The 23,379-nt window shown below is 44.3% G+C and overlaps 3 protein-coding genes across 5 annotated transcripts in view; 2 read left to right on the top strand and 1 right to left on the bottom strand.

The window, feature by feature from the left end:
• The window catches only part of AKAP8 (A-kinase anchoring protein 8), a 33,381-nt gene extending 32,168 nt beyond the window's left edge, over positions 1-1,213 (top strand). The window contains exon 15 of the transcript XR_004966663.1: positions 1,166-1,213. The gene's annotated coding sequence lies outside the window, so the exon portion shown is untranslated. The remainder of the gene's footprint in view (positions 1-1,165) is intronic.
• Positions 1,214-2,209: 996 nt separating this feature from the next.
• LOC118652558 (translation initiation factor IF-2-like) lies at positions 2,210-6,262 on the bottom strand. Its single transcript, XM_036302454.1, has 3 exons — positions 6,082-6,262; positions 5,419-6,039; positions 2,210-2,492 (listed from the first exon to the last, which is right to left on the bottom strand). Exons 1-3 carry the CDS (start codon positions 6,260-6,262, stop codon positions 2,464-2,466), a joined length of 831 nt encoding a protein of 276 aa, XP_036158347.1. The 3' UTR covers positions 2,210-2,463.
• The window catches only part of BRD4 (bromodomain containing 4), an 88,772-nt gene continuing 71,265 nt past the window's right edge, over positions 5,873-23,379 (top strand). The window contains exon 1 of one of the 3 annotated variants that reach the window (XM_036302519.1): positions 5,873-6,006. The gene's annotated coding sequence lies outside the window, so the exon portion shown is untranslated. Of the gene's footprint in view, positions 6,007-6,393; positions 6,461-23,379 lie in introns of those variants that run through there. The other 2 variants (XM_036302512.1, XM_036302513.1) reach the window with 2 other exon arrangements.

Here is a 23,379-nt window from a genome sequence, read left to right as displayed (position 1 = left end):
AGTATGGGGCGTGCAGGAGGCAGCCAATCAATGATTCTCTCTCATCATTGATGTTTCTATCTCTCCCTCTCCCTTCCTCTCTGAAATCAATAAAAGAAATATATTTTTTAAAAAAGAATATTTTGTGCTGAAACCGGTTTGGCTCAGTGGATACAGCATCAGCCTGCGGACTGAAAGGTCCCAGGTTTGATTCCGGCCAAGGGCATGTACCTGGGTTGTGGGCACATCCCCAGTAGGAGGTGTGCAGGAGGCAGCTGATTGATGTTTCTAACTCTCTATCTCTCTCCCTTCCTCTCTGTAAAAAAATCAATAAAATATATATATTTTTTAAAAAAGAATATTTTGTGATTCCTGAAATTTACATGAAATCTAAATCTAATACCCATTAAGTTTTACTGGAACACAGCTACACCTATTAGTTTACATATTAACTATGGCAGCTTTTATGCTACAATGGCAGAGCTATATAATTGTCAATGTTATAGACATTGTATGGCCCACAAAGTCTAAAATATTGACTACCTGGCTCTTCAGTCTTCATGGAATCAGAAGTTCTGAGTTCTAAACTGTATAAATGTGTGATATTGGGTGAGTCACTTACCATCTCTAGGACCAAACTATAAATTCCAGAATGTAACCTCATGGATAAGTTCTTATTGGAAAGTGGGCCTGAATCCAGGCCATAACAAATCAAATACCTTCAGCTTTTCCAAAGTGGATCCATGCTATATAGATTTATTCTTGCTTTTAAGAAAACACTATAGCCCAGCCAGCATTGCTCAGTGGTTGAGCATTGACCTATGAACCAGGAGGTCACGGTTGGATTCCTGGTCAGGACACATGTCTGGGTTGCGGGCTCAGTCCCCAGTGTGGAGTGTGCAGGAGGCAGCCAATCAATGATTCTCTCTCATCACTGATGTTTCTATCTCTCTCTCCTCCTCCCTTCCTCTCTGAAATAAAGAAAAAAACGTATTTAAAAAAAAACACCACTATATAATTTTTTTTAACCTAGAAAAATCCTGGCATGTATGAAAAGAAAACGAGAAATGTATAAGGATCACTGTAATTCTGATTATTATGATGGAAAACTGGAAATTAATTAAATGTGCAAAATAGGAGAAAAGTTAACAAATTATCTTATATCTATATGTTACCTCCCAATTAGGCAGATCTCCAAGTATCCACATGGAATGACTTCAAAGACATATTAAATGAAAAAAAAAACACACACCATGTTACAAATTAACAGGTACAGAATGATCCCTTTGTTTTATAACACAACTATTTCTATATGTAGACATATTATTGGATAAAATGAAAAGTCTAGACCAGTGCTGGCTAATAGATATTATATTGCCAACTATATGTGTAATTTTATATTTTCTAGTAGCCGTATTAAAAAAAGTTAAAAGAAAGAGGTTAAAATTCAATTTTATAATATACTAGAGTTCCGATGCATGAAATTTGTGCTGGGGAGGGGGGGTCCCTCAGCCCACCCAGTGCCCTCTCACAATCTGGGACCCCTCAGGGGATGTCTGAGTGCCGGTTTAGATCAAGTCTAAACCTGCAGTCGGACATCCCTCTCACAACCCAGGACCCCTCCCTCCTAACTGTTCACCTGCTCGTTCATTACCGCTTGGCTCACAGCTCCTTAGCGCTGCCCCGGAGGCAGTCTTGGCTCCCACCACCACTGCTGTGCTCGCCAGCCCAGCTTCTGGCTGAGCAGCGCTCCCGCTGTGGGAGCACACCGACCACCAGACGCTCCTGCATTAAGCGTCTGCCCCCTGGTGATCAGTGTGCGTCATAGCCACTGGTCCTTCCGCCATAAGGGTAGCTGGGCTTTTATTATATAGGATTTTATTTAACCCAATATGTAAAAACTTATTTCCATATGTAATCAATATAAGTTAGTAACAAGATATTTTACATGTTTTTTTCATACTAAATCTTTGAAATGCAATTTGTATTTTACACTTGCAGTCCATCTCAGTTTGGGCCAGCTACATTCAAGCACTCAATAGCCCTGTGGCCAGGGCTATCAGACAGCACAGGTATAAACACATCAAAGTGGTTACTCTGTTGGGAGAGTGGGTGAGGGGGGATGCTTTATTTTTCCTCCATATTCTTTTGTATTGTTCAATTAAAATTGTAATGTAATGTTTCATGTATTACTTTACTAAAAACAAATAATACATCAGAATTATATTGTGTAATACTTCATATTTCATTCTTTAATGTTTTATTAATCTTTTCTGTTTTTCAGTATTGAAAACACAGTAATAGCAAGAGAAGTAAAAAAGAGCTTATCAAAATGTGAACCATCCCGGCCGGCGTGGCTCCATGGTTGAACATTGACCTATGAACCAGGAGGTCATGGTTCAATTCCAGGTCAGGGCACATGCTTGGGTTGCGCTCCATCACCAATAGGGGGTGTTCAGGAGGTAGTCCATCAATGATTCTCTCTCATCGACATTGTATGGCCCACAAAATCTCTGAAATCAATAAAAAATATTTTTTTAAAATGTGAACCATTAAGTAATGAGACTATTAAACTGATTGAACTGAATACACATTTTCTGAGTTTGAGCTATCTGTGAAGAGTTAGGCATTATAGAACACAAAAAGAATGATACGTTGTCCTAAAAGGTTTTCAGAGACAGCTTTGGAACTCCCTTTACAGCTTCCATATTCTCTTCAGGTTGGATTTGATTTCTAGCAATGGCCGAAAACCCTCCAGTTGGGTCCAGTAAATCAAGCTAAATATTTATGGTTTTGTCTAAAATGGACTGTGACTCTAGAGTCGAAGGAAACATTTTATTATGTAACTTGCAAACTGGGAACTGCAAATTACTTCCAAAGACATTTATTGTTTGCAACAATAAATTAAGTGGATAATGCAACAAGGCAACTGTGGGAAAGGGCAGCTTAAAATGGATACATTCTGGCTCTAGCCTGTTTGGCTCAGAGTATAGCATTGGCCTGTGGACTCAAGAGTTCTGGGTATGATTCTGAGCAAGGGCACATGCCTGGATTGCACGCTAGATCCCCAGTAGGGGGGGTGCAGGAGGCAGCCCTTCAATGATTCTCTCTCATCACTGATGTTTCTATCTCTCTGCTCTCCTCCCTTCTCTCTGATATCAATAAAAACGTATTTTAAAAAAATGGATACATTCTGGTTTCCTTTAAAAAATAAAAAGTAGTTGTTCCATATTCACTTAGCCCTGTGTACCTTCCTATTCTTTTTTCTATCTCCAACTATTTTCTGCAAATTGCCCAGCATGCAAAGTTAGGAGCCAAAAGATATTCACCAGTTTCAATATGCTGTAATACAGAATTAGAAGGAAGCTTACTAATGAACCAGTTACTATTACTGGCTTTATTTTTTACTTTTAATAATTTGTTATTTCATAGTTTGTTAAAATCAAGGGTAAAATTAAGTCTTTACTTTGTTCAGGACTCATCAGTGATTTACGATTGCCCTTGGTGAAGAGTGAGCAAACACCAGGATAGGGACAAAACTACTAACTACAGCCCTAGCTGGTTTGGCTCAGTGGATAGAGCGTCGGCCTGCGGACTGAAGGGTCCCAGGTTCGATTCCCGCCAAGGGCATGTACCTTGGTTGCAGGCACATCCCCAGTGGGGGGGTGTGCAGGAGGCGGCTGATCAATGTTTCTAACTCTCTATTCCTCTCCCTTCCTCTCTGTAAAATCAATAAAATATATTAAAAGAAAACAACTATTGACTACTATTCTAGTATATCAATATATTTTGAAAAAAGGGGGAATCAAAAAAAATTTTAATTACCTGTATTTTTTTAGAATAACGAGTCTGCTATTTTTTTTTAAATATATTTTATTGATTTTTTACAGAGAGGAAGGGAGAGGGACAGAGAGTTAGAAACATCGATGAGAGAGAAACATCGATTAGCCGCCTCCTGCACATCTCCTACTGGGGATATGCCCACAACCCAGGTACATGCCCCTGACCGGAATCGAACCTGGGACCTTTCAGTCCGCAGGCCGACGCTCTATCCACTGAGCCAAACCGGTTTCGGCTGCTATTTTTATTATTATTATTTTAAAGTATATTTTTATTGATTTCAGAGAGGAAGGGAGAAAGAGATAGAAACATCAATGATGAGAGAGAATCATTGACTGGTTGCCTCCTGCATGCCCCCTACTGGGGATCGAGTCTGCAACCCAGGCATGTGCCCTCGGCGGGAATCGAACCTGGGACCCGACCGTTCACAGGCCGGTGCTCTACCCATTGAGCCAAACCAGCTAGGGCGAGTCTGCTATTTTTAAAAGATTGGGACTAAAAAATGCCAAAAGTAGCCGAAACCGGTTTGGCTCGGTGGATAGAGCGTCGGCCTGCGGACTGAAAGGTCCCGGGTTCGATTCCGGTCAGGGGCATGTACCTGGGTTGCGGGCACATCCCTAGTAGGAGATGTGCAGGAGGCAGCTGATCGATGATTCTCTCTCATCGATGTTTCTAACTCTCTATCTCTCTCTCCCTTCCTCTCTGTAAAAAATCAATAAAATATATTTTAAAAAATGCCAAAAGTAAAGGTGAGAGCGAAGGGGGAAAGGAGGTTATGTTTCCCCTTCGAAAATTTTCATAGAATCATTTTTTAAATATATTTTATTGATTTTTTACAGAGAGGAAGGGAGAGAGATAGAGAGTCAGAAATATCGATGAGAGAGAATCATCGATCAGCTGCCTCCTGCACATCTCCTACTGGGGATATGCCCGCAACCCAGGCACATGCCCCCGACCGGAATCGAACCTGGGACCTCTCAGTCCCCAGGCCGACGCTCTATCCACTGAGCCAAACCGGTTTCGGCCATAGAATCATTTTAAGCTGCAAGCGACCTAAATAAACCTAATGTCATTTTTTAAAAATATATTTTTATTGATTTCAGAGAAGAAGGGAGGAGGAGAGAAACGACAATGACGAGAATCACTGATCGGCTGCCTCCGGCACGCCCCTTCTGGGGATGGAGCCTGAAACACGGGCGTGCGCCCTGACCGGGGACCCATCGGTGACGCTCAACCACTGAGAACACCGCCCGGCAAGCCTCCGGCCACTTCGCGGAGCGGAGTCTTCAGGACGAGGCGGAGGCCAGCGGGGACCACTGGAGGGAGTGCCCCAGGCCCGCGGTTCAGCATCGCTGCAGCCTGTTGACGGCCTCAGCTCTCCCTCACCCCAGTGCAGGCGCCCCTGTCGCAGCAGCTCGCTCGCCCTAGGGGCCCAGCACCCCCACACTTCTCCTACACCCTTCAGATTCCCCGTCGGGGAGGAGGCTTCTCAACATTGGTCGCTCCTCGGCCTCTGCCATCAGCCTTTCAGATTTCCCATCACCGGCCTTCCTCTTTGAGGGTCGAGCATCAGAACCCTCCTCCATTTCGGACGCCTACCTCTGCCTTCAGATCTTCCCCCTGAACGCAGCCTCCGGCCTCCCCACGGTCCCTTCCCTCGGTCTGCACGGGGTGTGAGGAACTTCTCCCCTCGGTCTGCAAGGTCTCCTCCGCCTCCTCCCTCGGTCTTCGGGGCCCCTCCCTCAGCCTGTGGGGCCCCGCCCTCCTCGTGAAGAGTCCCCTCGCCCGGCCAGCGGGGTTCCCCAGAGCCGCACGCCCGCCCGCCTCGCGCACTTACCTCGCCGCCGCGGGCTCTCCCGAGCTCGCACGCTCCGGCGCGATCTCGGGGGCGCGCACGCCGGGCGGCGGCGACGCCGGGCCGCGCGCACAGCGTGCACGGTGACGTCAGTGCGCTGGCGGCGGCGGCGGCGGCGGCGGCGGCAGTGGCGGCTCCAGGGCTGTTTGTTCTGCTCTCCCGCAGCCGAGGTGCCGAAGCAGTGGCTGCGACGGTGGCGGCTGCCGGCGGTGCTCGCCGGCGAGCGGGGCCTGTGAGCGCGGCGGAGCGACGGGCGGGCCCCGGCGCCGCATAGCAGCTCCAGGAGGAGGCTGCGGCGGCCGGTGGGGGCGGCGTGCGGCCTAGCGTTTCAGGTGAGGACCAGTGCCCTTCGGGGCGACGGAAGGCTCAGGGCGGCCAGCGAGGGCTCTCAGCGCCGCCCGCGTCACCTGCATTGCGTAATGGGGCCGGTGCGCCAGTTCCGACGCCATCGGCGCGAGGGTAGGGAGGCCGGGGCGACGCGGGCTCGGGCCTGCGGGCCTCCCGCGTCCCCGCGCCGCCCGCTCGCGCCGGGGTCGCCTGCGCCGTTGGCGTCGGGGCGTCGGGCCGCTCGCTTGCCCGCCCCGTCATGGGCGCCGACGCCCCCGGGGTCGGGCCGGTCAGCGGGGCGGGGGCGTCTGCGGGGGGCGCGTGCGCCGCGGCGGGGCGGGCGGCCGGGGGAGGGGGGGCGGGCCGAGGCGCTCAGCACTTCCTGTCGCCGCCATTTTGTCAAGTGAGGAGGAGGAGGAGGAAGCGGCCGCTGCGGGGCCAGCGGCGCGCCCGGCCCGGGTAAGTCCGGGCCCGGCGAGGTGGCCGCGGCGCCGCCGTCCCCGGAGCGGCCTTGGCCTCAGCCCCACCGCTCACGTGGGTCGGGCCCGGCGCGCTCTTGGCCCACCTCGGCGCCTTGGTCCTTCCGCCTGGGCTGGGGCAACGCGCCCCCGCCCCCATTTCCTCACCTTCCCGAGTGTCCTCGGAGCTCTGCGGAGAATGCGGCCGTTCCCTCCCGGGAGGAGGCTGCCGCTGCACTCCGCCTGGGGGGCGAGCCGGCTCTCTCCACCCGACTACTCCCAGCCTGGCAGCCCCTCGCTGGGCGCTTTGTTTTGCTGGGTCGGTGCTCGCTTGGCGTCCTTGCCACTGCCCCGTTTATTTGCGGTGTTATGCGGGGTGATGGGTTGGAGTTGGGATGTGATGGAGTTGGGATTCAGCGAAATAAAAATGACCGCCCCCCCCCCCCCACAGAAATAGCACAGCTTTACCCAGCTGAGACGCCCCCAAAGCCTGGCCTTGGACGGAGATGGGAAACCCCACTTTGGTGTAGTGGATAGTGTTCGGGCCGGTGGATGAGTCATGTGCTTTTGCTGAGTGGCTGGCTGACTTCCCTTTTACGCAAGACCACGCACTGTTTTTTGAAGTGTTTTTATGTAGTTGTTTACCCATTTGATGTTTCATGCAACCTGCTGGGGTTTATATTCTTGGTCCTTGGATTCATTTTTACCTGTGTGTTGGATGCAAGAGGGGACCTCTTGCAGTCCGTGCCTAATGAGACTTGAAGTGTCTTTGCTTACCTTTGAGAGGGCTGTAGGTGTCCGAGTTGACAAAAAGCAAGTCTCAGTGTACTTCTAAGCCAGTGGCTCTTTGGTGCTATAATACAGTTGGAGATTTTCATGAATGAGGCTGTCAAGTTCCTTAAATTGTGAGCCCTTGGAATTTGTAGTCCTTAGAATTTGTAAAACAAGCGATACTCAACAGGATTTATGAATGTGCTTGCAATTTCAAGGTTTTAGATGGCACAGTTTTACGACCTTGCCAGTAATTTAATAAAACATTCCTTTCGTTTTAATTTGGATGGAAATTATCTTCCAGCAAGGCATTGTAGATAACCAACTCCTTCTCCCCAAAAGCTTCAACCTGGGGCAGGTAAAACTCTCAGATGGTTTCAGCTTACCAAATCGAGAAGGAAAAGTCTGATCAGAAACAAAATGCATCCCCTTATTACCCACCATATCCCCTATCTTGGTAGGAAACAGTATCTAAGGACTGAAGCTGTGGAGTAAATGAGTCTTAGACTATGTCTCCAAAAGTTATCTTTTTGAGCCAGTTGCAATCTTTGTACTAATTTGCACTTCTGCTTTTGGTGGTGGTGGATATTTTCGTGTTACACAAATGGGATTATTGAATGCCTTCTCTTTTTTTCTATTTTTCGTATTTTTAAAAAAATTAAATTAATTTTAGAGAGAAGGAGAAAGAAACATCCATCAGTTGCCTCCCTAATGCACCCAACTAGGAATCGAACCGGAAACCTGGGTATGTGCCCTTCGCTGGGAATCGAACCTGCCACCTTTGGGTGGACAGTATGTGGGGATTCCTTGCTGATGATGACAGTTAACTCATAAGGCACGAGTTTATGCTCTGGCTTCAACCAACAGCCACACTGGCCTCGCTTTTTCTTTTTTTTTCTTTTTCTTTTTTTTTGTATATTCAGCGTTTTAGATAATCTTTATTTCTCATTGGTGCTTTTTAATGGTTTCTTTGTTATCTATATATTTTTTGTTAATTCCCACCTGAGGATATTTTTCCATTGAATTTTAGAGAGAGTGGAAGGGAGGGGGAGAGACAGAGAGAGAAACTTTGATGTGAGAGAGATACATCGGTTGGTTGCCTACTGTATGCTCCCTTGACCTCAATCAAACCCAGGAAACTTGTCCATTGGCCAATGCTCCATCGACTGAGCCAAACCAGCTAGGGATCTTGGTTATTTTTTATACTTATTATTTCTTTGTTTAAATTATCACTGAGTTCAAGCATTCTTCTCTAAAGTTCCTGGAGTATCCTTATAACCATTGTTTTGAATTCTTTACCTGGTAGATTACTTGCCTCCATTTCATTTAGTTCTTTGCTGGGGTCCAACCCCAGCAGGTCCAGGGGTCCCCAAAGGTGTGGACGGAGTCGGCGAAGAAGGAATGACACGGAGACAGCGTTCAGTTGATCAGTAGCCTTGCCAGGATCTCTAGCCACAATCTCCAGCCAAGTTCTGGTTAGGATCTCCAGCCAGGTTCTGTGTCCATGTTCTCTTGCTAGGCTCTCCAGCCAGGTTCGGTCGCCGGGTTCTTCAGCCAGGTTCTCCAGGTTCTCCAGCCAGGTTCTGTAGCCATGTTCCCTCGCTAGGTTCTCCAGCCAGGTTCAGTCACCAGGTTCTAGTCAGGTTCTCTTGCCATGTTCTATCCAGGTTCTGTAGCCAGGTTCTGTCTCTAGGTTCTCCAGCCAAGTTCTGTAGCCAGGTTCTGTCCAGGATCTTTTGCCGTGTTCTGTCTCTAGGTTCTGTGTAAGTTCTGTGTCTAGGTTCTGTCGCTTTTTCTTAATTTAAAGTAAAAACCATTTGGTGCCTAAGTAACTTGAAGAACTGGGCTGTTAAACCTTCGAACAGCCCACTGTCACTGTCTGTCACAATTATGTGCATGTAAAATGTTTCAGTTTTTGATACTAAATAACTTTGTGAAGTAGATTGTGTGTTGTCTTTATGTGGTAAAAGTACAAAAAGAAAGGCTTGTTATTGAAAATTGCTAACGTTAGTGGACATTCTCATTTGCACAGTGAGGATTGTGGGCATTCCTTGCTGATGACATTTAACTCATAAGGCATGAGTTTATGCTCTGGCTGGTGTTCTCTGTGGTTAGAGTGTTGTCCCATGTCAATTCCTGGTCAGGACACGAGTGTGAGACAACCAGTGGATTTTGTCTTTTACATCAATGTTTCTCTCTGTCTCCCTCTCCCATTCTTTGGCTCTAGAATCAATAAAAAGGCATATCCTTGGTGAAAAAAAGGCATGAATCTAAAAATAAAATTTGTCCTAAATTATTTTCTTTTTTCTGGACTGTTAAGTTCCATGAAGACAGGGTTTTGTTTGCTTCGCTTTGTCTATTTTTATTCTATATTGTAGCCTTAATTCCTATAAGAGCACCTAAAATATTCTTTGAGTGAATAAACTGAAGAGATAATTGAGCAAGAATTTGGGATGCCCACAATACCAACTGCAAATAATTCCTTTTATGTTAATAAAATATTGTTAACAGGGGACATAATTGGTCAGTAGGACTTACAAGGAATGTGAATTTTATTTTTTATTTTTTTCAAATATATTTTATTGATTTTTCACAGAGAGGAAGGGAGAGAGATAGAAAGCTAGAAACATCGATGAGAGAAAAACATCGATCAGCTGCCTCCTGCACACCTCCCACTGGGGATGTGCCCGCAATCCAGGTACATGCCCCTGACCGGAATCGAACCTGGGACCCTTGAGTCCGCAGGCCGACGCTCTACCCACTGAGCAAAACCGGTTTTGGCAGGAATGTGAATTTTAACTAAGATAACATTAAGATCTCTAAAAATTGCAGTAAACTTATTAGTAGTCCAGGCAGTGTGGCATGCAGTATTTCTGTGCACTGTCTACTGTATATTTCCTACTTAGCAGTTTGAAATGTGGTGAGTGTTTTTAGGCTGTGGTTCAACTCTGACCTGAGAAAAGTGTCTTAAGAGAGTGTTAAATCGTGCCTAATAATAAACAGGTATGGGTAGCATTTCTTAATGTGAATCTCATATTGTCAGTAAAAACTTGATTAAAAAAAAGATTGAGTACTTCCTTTGTGAAATTCTCATTTCATGTGTATGTGATTGGCTAATCCATATCAACAATTAGTTCCTGAGCTCTTACTATGCACAAGGGAAGACAAAAAGATATTTGCTCATGACTTGTTTGGTACATATATTCTTTATTAATGTATTCATCCCCAAAGTATTTATTGAATATAAACTATGTATTATGACAGCTTTACTTGGACATAATTTACACATGATACAGTTCACCAATTTAAAATGTACAATTCAGCCCTGGCCAGTGGGGCATCGTTGCTTGTACCCTAAGGTCACAAGCAGGAGAGAACCAATCAATGTGTCTCTCTGATTGATGACCCTCCCTCCCTCTCTCTCTCTCTTCCTCTCTAAAAATCAGCAATAATAAAAACATTTAAAGTGTACAATCCAGTGTTTGCCTATTCTGTATATTTCAGGAATTATATAACTTTTTGTGTCTAGCTGCTTTTATAGTACATGGTATAATGTTTTCAGGGTTTGTACTGTAGTATGAATCAGTACTTTGTTCCTTTTATAACTGAATGCTCTTCCATTATATGGATATGCTACATTTTATCCCTTCATCAGTTGATAGATATTTGGGTTTTGGCTATTATGAATAATGCTATCAGTGTTCATGTGCAAGTTTTTGTGTGGACATATGTAGTAATTTATCTTGGGTAGATGCCGAGGCGTGGAATTGCTGGGTCATAGTAACTAACTTTTTGAGCCTACACAGTAACTTTTTAACGGCATTGATTTTCTAGTGCTTTTACAGAGGGTTTAAAAGAAAAGCTTAATGGAATATGGTATGGCCACTTAAAAGAATGAGGAAATGAAAGTGCAAGGATGTCAGCATGTTGACATGTAGTACAGTCTGGGTAGTTTGATTAAATTATACTTTGTTTTTTAAATTATACATTGTTGGAGAACAGTTTGAAATTCTAATAAGGCACAGAAAATAGTTTGAAAGATGTACCCCAGCCGAAACCGGTTTGGCTCAGTGGATAGAGCGTCGGCCTGGGGACTAAAGGGTCCCGGGTTCGATTCCGGTCAAGGGCATGTACCTGGGTTGCGGGCACATCCCCAGTAGGGGGTGTGCAGAGGCAGCTATCGATGTTTCTCTCTCATCGATGTTTCTAACTCTCTATCTCTCTCCCTTCCTCTCTGTGAAGAATCAATAAAATATATTAAAAAAAAAAAAAAAAGGTGTACCCCAAATGTGTACTACTGTTGTTATGAAGGGAGATTTTAGAAATATTTAATTTTTTCTCCAGTCTAAACAGGCCTTAAGTTATTAAATTTGATTTTAAAAACCTAAAAAAAAAAAAAAAAAAAAAAGCCCAAACCGGTTTGGCTCAGTGGATAGAGCGTCGGCCTGCGGACTGGAGGGTCCCGGGTTCGATTCCGGTCAGGGGCGTGTACCTGGGTTGCGGGCATATCCCCAGTGGGAGATGTGCAGGAGGCAGCTGATCGAAGTTTCTCTCTCGTCGATGTTTCTGGCTCTCTATCTCTCTCCCTTCCTCTCTGTGAAAAATCAATAAAATATATTTAAAAAACAAACAAACAAGCAAAAAACCTGCATCTATAAAACCCAGCATAAATCATGGATGTATTCTTTTCTAAAGAAATATAGAGCAAAGCAACCATCTGTCTCATTCAATCCTGAAGGGATAGACTTGGTTGGTCCGCATTTGAAAATGAGATTGTAAGGTTTTGTTTTTTCTTCTGTTAATATGTTTGCTTGTCTTTTATTGATTGCAAAGAGGGGAGAGGAAGAGAGAGAGAGAAACATCAATGATGAGAGAGAATCATTGATTGGCTGCCTCCTGCACATGCCCCACTGGGAATTGAGCCCACAACCCAGGCATGTGCCCTGACAGGGGGAATCGAACTGTGACCTCCTGGTTCATGGGTCAGTGCTCAACCACTGAGCCACACTGGCTGGTCTGTAAGTGTTTTTTCTTTAAAAACAAAAGTAGCGTGATCATTTTAAAGAATTTGGAAAACAGAATATTAGGATGGTGCTAAATGTGAAAAAAAATACCTCTTAAATCTATTTTTATTCTAGTCTTTCTACATGAGTAACAAAATTGGATTGTACTCTTTAACTTTTCAAAAAAAAAATTACATTTTGAACATTTCCAAAATGCTATGTTTCAATTGTTTGCCTAAGCCCTGGCTGGAATGGTTTAGTGGTTAGAGTATTGGCCCTCACACCAAAGGGTCTCAGGTTCAGTTCCTGGACAAGAGGAGTGCAGGTTTGATTTCCAGTGAGTGTGGGAGGCAACCAATGGATGTGTCTCTCTCACATCCATGTTTCTCTCTGCCCCTTCCTCCCTCCCTTCTACTCCCTGTAAAAATTAATTGGGGGGGGGGGGATCCTTGGATAAGGATTAACAAAAAGAAAACAAAGATAAATGGTTGTCTAATCTAACATGAAATGCTGTAGTTTAATTATGCTATTTTTAAGTTTTCTCTTTTTTCATGTCTAGGGGGAATTGCTAGACCAAAAGGGTGTGCATTTTTGAAAACGATACAAATTAGTTTTCTAGAAAAGTTCCATGAATTTCCTTTTTATTTTTTTCACAGCTTAGCACAGTGTCTTGTTTATAAGGGTGAGGTTTTTAACATTATCCCCCCGCAAATAGCAATTGTGTGAAAACAAAATGTTGTCTTGAGTTCGTTCTGAGAAGAAGTGTCTCAGATCTTGCTCTGTGACCTTTCTACTCTCTTCTGCCCAGAGCTGGACTTTGTTTCCTGCATTCCTGACCCTAAACTAGCAGTCCAGTGTTATCTGAATGCTCTGGAGAGAGTGACTGGTAGGGCTTGAATGGCCTCTTGGTGTCCCATCCTATCTCATTTTCTTCTGACCTGCTCTAACCAGTGTGGCACAGTTAGACCCCATTTTGAATCCTGGCCCTGCTGTCCGCTCTGTGACCTTCACACTGTCCCTTAACCTTCCCCAAACTCCATTTACGAATCTTTTAGCTGAGGGTAAAATGAGGCAGTGCCCTGTCAAGGTTAGCTCCTTGCTTGCTGTCATTGACCATAGCCAAAATTGAAATGAGATTAGGTACCAGGTAAGAGAGTCAAACTGATGAGGGCTAGGAAAGTGCACTAGGTGACACCAAGATGGGCCAGGTGCCTTTCTCAATGGAGGAGGGGGTTAAGGTTGTTTTTAAGTGAGAATTTGTTTTTATCTGATAGTGAGATTAAAAGTGGTGATAATGGGATTGGTGAAAAAGTGGCAACTCTGGGGGCTTCCACCCAGGGGATCCTGGCTGAAGAGTTTGGAGAAATGATCCAGCAAGGGAAGGTGGTTCAGTGTATCCTCAGGCCTAAACGGTAACTTGTCTTTTTCATTAAAGCCTGGTTATCTGGACAAAGGCAATGGCCAGGTTGCCAGAAATTGCTGGTAAACTGAGGTTTTTCCAGCACCTCTTCTTACCTTCCCTGCCTTCTTTGGCCCTGATTTGAATTGTGTTGACATCTGGCTTTGGTGAAAAGATTCTGGTTTCCTAGAAGATTTGTCACAAGTCAGGACCTCCCTAGAAGGGGGACAAGATAGCTGGATATGCCAGGGAAATAGAGTTCCTGGCTGGAAGGCTGAGATCCAGCTAATGGACTTTGGGCCTATTGACCAGAAGAACCAGTTCATGCCATTCACCATTTCTAGGTGCTGTTAGGATCCAGTTCCATGTGGAATGCCTTTTGTGTTAAACCCAATTGGAGAAAATATTTCTTTAAGAGATGTGTCAAATCTGAGTATTTAACTGCCAATTAAGAGTACTCATGCATATGCCATTTCTTTTTTTGTTGTTGTTCATGCTAGGTATAGGCCAGGGGTGGGCAACCCCTGGCACGCGTGCCAAACATATCATGCCAGTAACTTTTGCTGGCACGCGAAACCCTCTCTCATAATCTTCCATTTACAATTTTTTTTAAATTGTTTCATTGCTTAAAGTATTACAAAGAGTATTATATATGTCTCCTTTTTCCCCCACCTTGACCTTCCCCTAGCCTCCCATACCTCCCAGTGTCTTGTGTCCATTGGTTATGCTTATATGCATGCATACAAGTCCTTCGGTTGACCTCTTATCCCCCCCCCCCCCCAGTTTTTTCCTTAATATCGACTTTTTTATTTTTCAGATAAATTCAGTGTAGGTGCATCTTAGATAAATAAATAATTTTACATAACAAGTTATCTTAAAGACCATAGACATGGATTGACGAGAGAGGGGAAGAGCAATTTCTATGCCTCTGCCTTAACTCTCCCTGCCTTCCTAGATCCGACCAGTGTTTTGGTTTCATCCACATACGCTTGTGAGCCTTTGTTCTCAGTGATGAATTTTGTTAAGTCTCGTAATAGGAGTAGCCTGACGGATGAAAGTAGTAGCTTGTGCATATCTCTGAAGGTCACGAAATAAAAACCTGATGTAAAGTCTGTGTCATCAGTGATGCAGCAGCAAAAGTCCCACTGATAATATCAAACAGAGTCATAAAGTTTTCTGTTGGATTATCAGTGTACATGTATATATTAAAAAATAAATGTATTTTTCATCATCATACTGTTTTTGTCGCTCGAATGAATTTTATTATTTCTTCAAGGTTCTTCACATACGTACACCTTAAGAGATATCAAGTAGGCGTAACATGTTCTCAAAAAATTAGGGTTGGCACGCAGAAGAATTTTGAGTCAGAGATTTTGCTGGTTTGGGCATGCACTCACAAAAAGGTTGCCTATCCCTGCTATAGGCTATTCTGTGATCTTTTCCTTGACAGTGTTGGCCTCTTCTCCCAACGTAGAAAATTCCAGGACTTTGGACTGTGTTAGCAGGGTTGGATGGGATTGGGTGGAACTGTGTACCAGAGAGGGAGAACTATGGAGTCTACTGTCAGGTTCCAGTCCCAGCCGGACTCCCTTCTGGCCTTGACCTCAGGCAAGTTACATAATTCCTAAACATGCCTCATTATTTGTAAAATGGGTTCTGGTGGGGGTGGGGGGTGGTGTCTCATATTTTTATTGTGTTCAGATTGGGAGAATAAGGAGGAACCTCTATTATATTCTGGTGGGGGATAGGGAGTGCTTGCTTTGCTCTGCCTGAAGAGCCTTGAGTAAAGCTATCCAGGCCCCATTTTGCCTGTGGTCATCTTGGTCTTGTCCACTTACAGCTGAAACTTCTTGTTTGTTTCTAGTTGCAGTTATGTCCACAGACATTGGCACACTGTGAAGCAGTGCCAGGGGAGACTTGGGCTTGCGATTGTGCAATTTCCAGAAACAGGAATTAGTAATTCCTGCGTCCTTGTGGGTGGCTAATGTCCCCAGTTGTCTTACCCCAGGCAATGAGACATACATGCCTGTGGGTGAATTGGCATTTGAGATTTTGTTTTGTGTAAAAGAAAAGGAAGAGTGAGATAAATTTGTGATTTTACACTTGGAACACTTTCCACTGTGTTTGAGGAAACCCATATTTCCTGGGAGCAGATTGTTATTGTGAGAGTTGAAATGGGAGAACTGCATGGAGTATGGAACCTGCCAGCACAGGTTGGGGGGAGGGGGGTGTGCTGGGCTGTAGGAAAGAGTACGCCATGCCTGTCTTGGACCAGTTGTATACCCTCCCAAGCCTCAGTTTTCCGTATGTGAAATGGAATAATAGATTTTGGCTCTAGGAACTTTGACCAGCATCTAGATTTTAAGAGAGAGTAATTCTTGTTTTATTGTATATTTTTCAAACTGTGGGTAATGGAATGAATTAAGTAGATTGCAGTTATTGTGTAAGGAAAAAAAAAGAAATGTTAAAGGGTGTCAGCCACTCAAGGGTATTTTATAAAAACTTATTTCATTTATTATGTATATGATAAAATGTGTTTCTTACTGTGGGTCATGTCAGAACAGTGTGAAATAACATGGTGTTAGATACTACTCATTGGTAACTGGTTACCTTGATTTCTCCCCCCTTTTTGGCCATTTTGCAATCTGTTCACTTGCTGTCCGAGTAGAGTATATGGGGCGTTATCCAAGGCCTCCCTTGAGATAAACTTAACCGTGCAGGTGTTCGGACATTAAGTAGTTGCTAGCGAAGAGACTGCTCTAAGCAAGCAGGACCGAGGGTAGGCATTATCATCTGACCTTATACAGTGGGGCCTTGTCTTACGAGTTTAATTCGTTCCAAGACCGAGCTTGTTAAGGAGCTCGTTAACTCAAATTATTCTGTCAACTCAATGCAAAAAATCGGCTGAGAGACAGCTGGTATCGCAAAAAACTCATTAGTCGGGACACTCGTAAGTCAAGGCCCCACTGTATTAATATAGTTAAGACTGCTGGAGGAATTACGTCACACAAGAATATGCAGTTGCAAATCACACCTCATTACTCACAAGGTTCCTGGTGCCCTGGACTCAGACTTAACGGGGTCCCGGGGAAGAGTGGCGTCCTCTAAGGGCAGCGGCGGATCCCTCTTTGGGTGGCTGGCGGTCTGGTTGGGTCAAGTCAGCGAGAGGAGAGCGACCAAAGTCTGGTGATCAAAGGTTCGGCCATTCTTCTGCCCCCCGGCGTGGAGCGTAGACCAAGAAGGTGATCGATGTCTGAAGTTGGGGACCCGCTTTTAAGCCTATTCTGATCCATGGCAGTCCAGGTGGCTATCAGTAACATATGTCATCACACAAGTGTTAATCAGAAGGTAGCTATCAGGTTTACAGATGTCATTCCTAAGGGTAGCATTCAGCTATGGTCTTATCTATATGGTGCAGCTAGGGCTTGGCCAGAGTGGTCATTCCCTGTGCTCTTTAATATTTCACAAAAAAAAGTTTTCTACTTTTCCTATAACACTCTTTAATTATTTTCTATTGCTATAACATTATAACACTCTCTACTTATATCCTGTCATCACTATTACTATGACACTTGCCCAAGGGTGACCCTTCTGGATATGCTTTCTAGTAGCAGGTGAACTGCATTGATCTTTGTTTTCTTCCTTGTACCCACTGCTTGCTAGAAGCTCTGTAGGGAGGGGGAGTGGTGTGAAGTTTAGGAGTCATGTAGTGGTGAAGATTGTCAGTAGTTTGCAACAGGCAAGACAAGTACATGTGCTTGTGCGTGTGTGTAAGGCAAGCTACTTGTCCTGTAGATACTGTCCTACCAACTTTTAAATTAAGATGTTAGTTCTTTTAGGAAATGGTTGTATTGGATAGGTCTCTCTGGTATAAATATAACAAAACTAGTTACAACAAGAGGAAATTTGTTGGCTGATTTGTCAAGAAGTTTGGAGTGGGGCCCAGGCACAGCTGAATCCGGGGCTGTCACAGGGATATCAGAGCTTCTTCTCGCTCTGGTATCCTGACCTCAGGGCCAAGAGTGAGTCTTCCCCAGCAGTGCTTTCTGGTGGCAGGAGACTCTGGCTCAGATCATTGCCCATCCCTGACCATATGCAGGATGGAATGCCGAACCACCTTGCCTTAAACATGGCACTTGTAGCCTATCTCTGCCCCCCACTTGTTCACCTCAGGTAGTAGCTCCAGCAGTATATTGGTTATTATTATGAGACATGCTAGGTGGGATTTTTTTGTTAAACCATCTGTCTTTTATGCCAGAAGTAGAGTGTACTCCTTAAAGCAAGAAATTTTGGATGGATGAAAGGCAAGTTATTTTTTTCATACTGAGGTGATAAACCAGAATTAGTTGAAAAAGAAAAGGGTAGCCTTGCCGGTGTGGCTGAGTTGGTTGAGTGTCTTCACATGCACCAAGAGGTCACTGGTTCGATTCCCTGGTGGTGGGGTTGATCTCTGGTAGAGAGGGTATGCAGGAGGCAGCCCAGCTGATCGATGTTTCTCATCAATGTTTCTCTCTCTCCCTCTCCCTTCCTCTCTCTAAAATCAATTTTTAAAAAACCACACACTACCTTTTTTTTTTTTTTTTTTTAAGAAAAGAGAGTATAAAAAGATACACTTAAAAGGGTGAAGTGAATATATATGGTTAAGGATGTATGTATAGAATCCTATGGTAGAGAAATAAATGAAAGACAGTTTATCTTACCAGGTCCCAGGTACAGAGGGACCTGCTGTGGGGGCTCTGGGAGGAGTCAACAAGTCTCAAGAGTCTCTTGGGTGAGTGAGAGGACTTGGGCCACCAGTGAAAGGACCCGGTTTGGCCAGAAAAACTGCCCTCGGGAAACAAAAAAAAGATGGGCGGGGAACTTCAGGCAATAAAAGGCCCACGAAATCATTTGGTTTGGCCCTGCCAAGGCATTAGGGTTGAGTTAATTAAATGTTTGACCAAACATAGCAAGCTAATTTTTTTTTTTAAATATATTTTATTGATTTTTTACAGAGAGGAAGGGAGAGAGATAGAGAGTTAGAAACATCGATGAGAGAGAAACATCGATCAGCTGCCTCCTGCACATCTCCCACTGGGGATGTGCCCGCAACCCAGATACATGCCCTTGACCGGAACCGAACCTGGGACCCTTCAGTCCGCAGGCCGACGCTCTATCCACTGAGCCAAACCGGTCTCGGCGCAAGCTAATTTTTAAGTTGATAATTTTATTTGGCCCTTGAATGATATAAATATCCAAATGGCCCTTGGCAGAAAAAAGGTTCCTCACCCCTGGCTTAGACCATCAGGGAAGCATAGGGCAAGACTAGGATAAGAGACCAGGTAGATAAATTTCAGTAGACATTTACATGAATGAAATTGTAACGAAGAACGTTTCAGTAGGCTGGATTCATCTTTGTCCATGTCTGCAAAAACTGTTGTCGTTTACTAAGCTGTTTCTGTACTTGAGTTCTCGTAGTCTGCTGCTTGGCATTCCTCTAGTTTGTTATGGGGTGTGGCCACAACATTAGTAACAAAGAAACAGAATTTCCAGAGGATGAGGCCCAGATATCAGGATTTTTAAAAGATTCCCAGGTGATTCTAATGTGCAGCCAAGGTTGAGAACCACTGCTCTAGTATTACTGAAAACTACTCAGATTTCCTTAATCAAAAACAAGTGTTAAGCATTGCTAGAGCAATAATTTTCCTACAGTTCTTGTTGTTGGCTTTATTTAGTCCTTTAAGGGGCTCAAATAATCGAGAGGCCCGTGGCCAAGGACAAAACTAGCCCTGTTTCTCACTAGAGCATCAGTTCTTAATTTGAGGGGAGGTCTGAGGTCTCTTTGAGGATGTGATGGATGCTGTGGATTCTTCAGAAAAATGTGTATGTGTGAACATTAAATAATATTTGGGAGTGGGGGGGTTAGAATCCTAAAGCCCACCCAACGAGTATGTACTACAATGAATTAACTAGGGTTTGTTGTTGTTTTTGTTTTGTTTTGAGAATGAGAAGTGTCTTATGTTAATTAAAAGGCTCTTGATAGTTTTGGTCGAGTGGTTCAGTTGGTTGGAGCATCGTCTTGTAAACCAAATAGTTGCACAGTTGATTCCCAGTAGGGGCACATACCTAGGTTGTGGGTTCTATCCCCGGTTGGGGCACGTACAGGAGGCAGTACATCGATGTTTCTCTCTCCCCCTCTCCCTCTTTCCCTTCCTCTCTCTCTAAAAACCGATAAAAACATATCCTTGAGTGAGGATTTTAAAAAGTAATAAAAATAAAAGGTTCTTGATGGTTTTGAAGACTTTCCTTTTTGCATGCAGCCTGATTTGTCAGATGTTTGCAAATTTATGAAGCAGAAACAACATGGAGCACCCATTTTGGTTTTTCTTACAAAAATCCTCCAGAGGTTTTTACTGAGTCCTCAACTCAAGTAACCCGTCTGTCCATAGTGGTACAAACCTGCCCAGGGCTCCTGTGTACCCCTTTCTCAGCTTGTTCTCTTTCCTGGGTATAAGGAATGTCAGAATATGCCAGAACAGGCCTGTGGTGGCTGCAGATGAAAGATTTGTGTTCTGGGACTCTTCACTGAAGCTGCCACTGTTCCTAAAACTGTCTCCAGGATTTGTTGTCAGCCTAGTGCAGGGGTGGGCAAACTTTTTGACTCGAGGGTCACAATGGATTCTTAAACTGGACCAGAGGGCCGGAACAAAAGCATAGATGGAGTGTTTGTGTGAACTAATATAAATTCAAAGTAAACATCATTACATAAAAGGGTACGGTCCTTTTTTTCAATAGTTTTATTCATTTCAAACGGGCCGTAGTTTGCCCACGGCTGGCCTAGTGTCTTTGCTATAGAAGGTAACCCAATGGGTCGCTAGCCAGCCTGATTATTTGGTGGTGTTGGGTATGGGTAGACATATAAAGATTATGGCTGTTGGTTCCTTGTGTGACTTAACGCCTGCTCTCTGCTGTGGAACATTTGTTCCTGCACGCCCTTGAACCTGCAGACTGAGGGAGATAAACCGTTCTTCAGAATAATATACGCTTAGGACTATGAACACCTACACCAGGTGGTGTGCATGATGTCACTATATTCTCTCTCTCCAAATCCCTGTCTGGTGAATGAATAGGAAATACAATACCATAAACTTGAATAATTCATACTTTTGTAATTGGGGCAGAGTTGTCAGAGGATGGAAAAGAACTATTACTTCTAAGAATGGTGCATATTAAAGTCTCTTTTGACCCTAGCCAATTTGGCTCAGTAGATAGAGGGTCCCACGGACTGAAGGGTCCCAGGTTTGATTCCAGTCAAGGGCACATGCCTGAGTTGTGGGCTCAATCCCTAGGGCAGTGATCAGCAAACTCATTAGTCAACAGCCAAATATCAACAGTACAATGATTGAAATTTCTTTTGAGAGCCAAATTTTTTAAACTTAAATTATATAGGTAGGTACATTGTTATTAACTTAATTAGGGTACTCCTAAGCTGGCCTTTGCCAAAAACATCCTCAATCTGATTGAGGTACGTTCGCTAAGGTCGACCTCTTCCAACTCTCCCATCCACACTCGTCTTGTATAGTTGTTTCGTCTGTCTCCTTTCGTTCATCCTCTCTATATGTCCACCCCCCACTTCTTCTAATGCCACTTCTTCAAAATAGACTCGCCCAGGCTGAAAACCGACTTCTGCGCATGGGCCACTAAGTTTCAATCGCACTGTACGTGGTATTTTGTGGAAGAGCCACACTCAAGGGGCCAAAGAGCCACATGTGGCTCTCGAGCCGCAGTTTGCCAACCACTGCCCTAGGGGGTGTGCAGGAGGCAGCCGAACAAGGATTTTCTCTCATCATTGATATTTCTATCTCTCCCTCTTTCTCTCTGAACTCAATAAAAATATATTTTTTTAAAAAAACAAAATATGACTGGGGGAGAGTGAGACAGGTGTGCCAGGGATATTCATCTCTAGTGATGGGCAGAGACCCAATGCTAGAAAGGTGATATAATTCATTTAACAAGTGTGCACCCAAGAAACAGATTTTTATTTTGCTGTTTTTAAATTAAAAAATAAATATATTTGATTTTAGAGAGAGAAAACATCCATTGGTTGTGATCAAACGCAAAACCTGGGTATGTGCCCTGACTGGGAATCAGACCTGCAACCTTTTGATGACAATCAACTGAGCCACACTAGCCAGAGCTTTATTTTACTTTTAAAACTTTTCTTTGACTTTGTAAAATGACAATTGATCTCATTGAATGCGAGTTTGGCTCTGGTCGGCTGTGGGGTAATTTCACTCAAGAAAGTGGTAGAAATGTTAGACAAGCTCCATGTGAAACTGGACTAGTAATCAGATTTGAGAGTATATGGTGAAAATACACTAGATGGATTGCAGCATAATTCTCCAGCTGCTCTAAAACACACTTTATGTAGGATAAAACCCAAACTCCCATTCTGGGTACTCTGGGCCCCTGGCTTCTGTGATAATCCACTATTCCATTCCATGTCTTTGCACTTTGCTTCCCGTAGAATCCCCCATCTCTCAGGGTCCATTTTGGATTTTACTTGTTTTACAGTGACCCATCCAATTTCTAAAGCAGTGCTGTCCAGTGGAATTCCCTTAGTGATGGAAACATTATGTTTTGGGGTTATCCCACATGTTGGCCACTACCTCCAAGGGGCAAGTGAGCTTGTAAAGGTGGCTAGAAAACTCATGTCATGCCTGCTTTGACAGGTTTTAGAGAAGAGGCTCCTGATCTCATGGGGCTCCTGAGGCATCCTAGTCAACATTGCCCTTGTAAGCAGGTGGTTGTGCAGCTCTGTGATGCAGGGGCTGGTCTAGCCAGACTTTGGGGGCCTTGGGCTTTGCCAGGAGGGTGGGAGAGGAGGGGCCTGGGCCAGCATTTAGGGTCAAAAGATAGTCAGGGACTGAATCCTGATTTATGTAGCTGGGAAAATGCCTTCTCTGGCCCATCCCATAGAAAGTTGGAAATGGAGTCCCTGTAGGATCTCAGATTGAGAAAGCCAGGCTTCTATGGAATAAGTCAGGTGGAGAATTGGTGTTCATTGGGGAAGGGCTTTTCCTTCTAAAACCAACCATCCTGGAATGAATTCCTATTATCTAGATAAGTATCATGTTCTCTAGTCTCTGCCCTAGAAAGTTCCCCACCCCTCTGGAATTTGCTTTATCTGACATCTTTCATTGCATTTATTCCATACATGCCCTCTCCCCCCATTTTGTGAGTAGAGCTTTAGGGGCAGTACTGGCCCATTAGGCCCATTATCTTTGTGTGTAGAGAAGGTAAATGAAGGTTCAAGCAGTGACTGCAGACTGAGCTGTGGTTCTAGAAGGTACTACCATTTGTGGGTCTGCCAGGAGTGAATCAACTGAGTGAGGTGCTAGTAGACCTAGTCAGACCCTACAGCCCATTCAGTTTTACTCCATGATCAAAATACACTAGATCAGTGGTTCTCAACCTTCTGGCCCTTTAAATACAGTTCCTCATGTGACCCAACCCTAAAATTATTTTTGTTGCTACTTCATAACTGTAATGTTGCTACTGTTATGAATCGTAATGTAAATATCTGATATGCAGGATGGTCTTAGGTGACCCCTGTGAAAGGGTCATTCAACCACCAAAGGGGTTGCGACCCACAGGTTGAGAACCGCTGCACTAGATGGATTGCAGCATAGGCTCATGAAATGAAACTATTTTGAAAGTTAATACTAAATCATGACATTCACTTTTAATGACATGATTAATAGCGTT

Source organism: Myotis myotis, unplaced genomic scaffold, assembly GCF_014108235.1.
Source record: "Myotis myotis isolate mMyoMyo1 unplaced genomic scaffold, mMyoMyo1.p scaffold_m19_p_32, whole genome shotgun sequence".
In the NCBI taxonomy this organism is placed as follows: domain Eukaryota; kingdom Metazoa; phylum Chordata; class Mammalia; order Chiroptera; family Vespertilionidae; genus Myotis; species Myotis myotis.
This window is presented reverse-complemented; position numbering and strand designations above follow the sequence as displayed.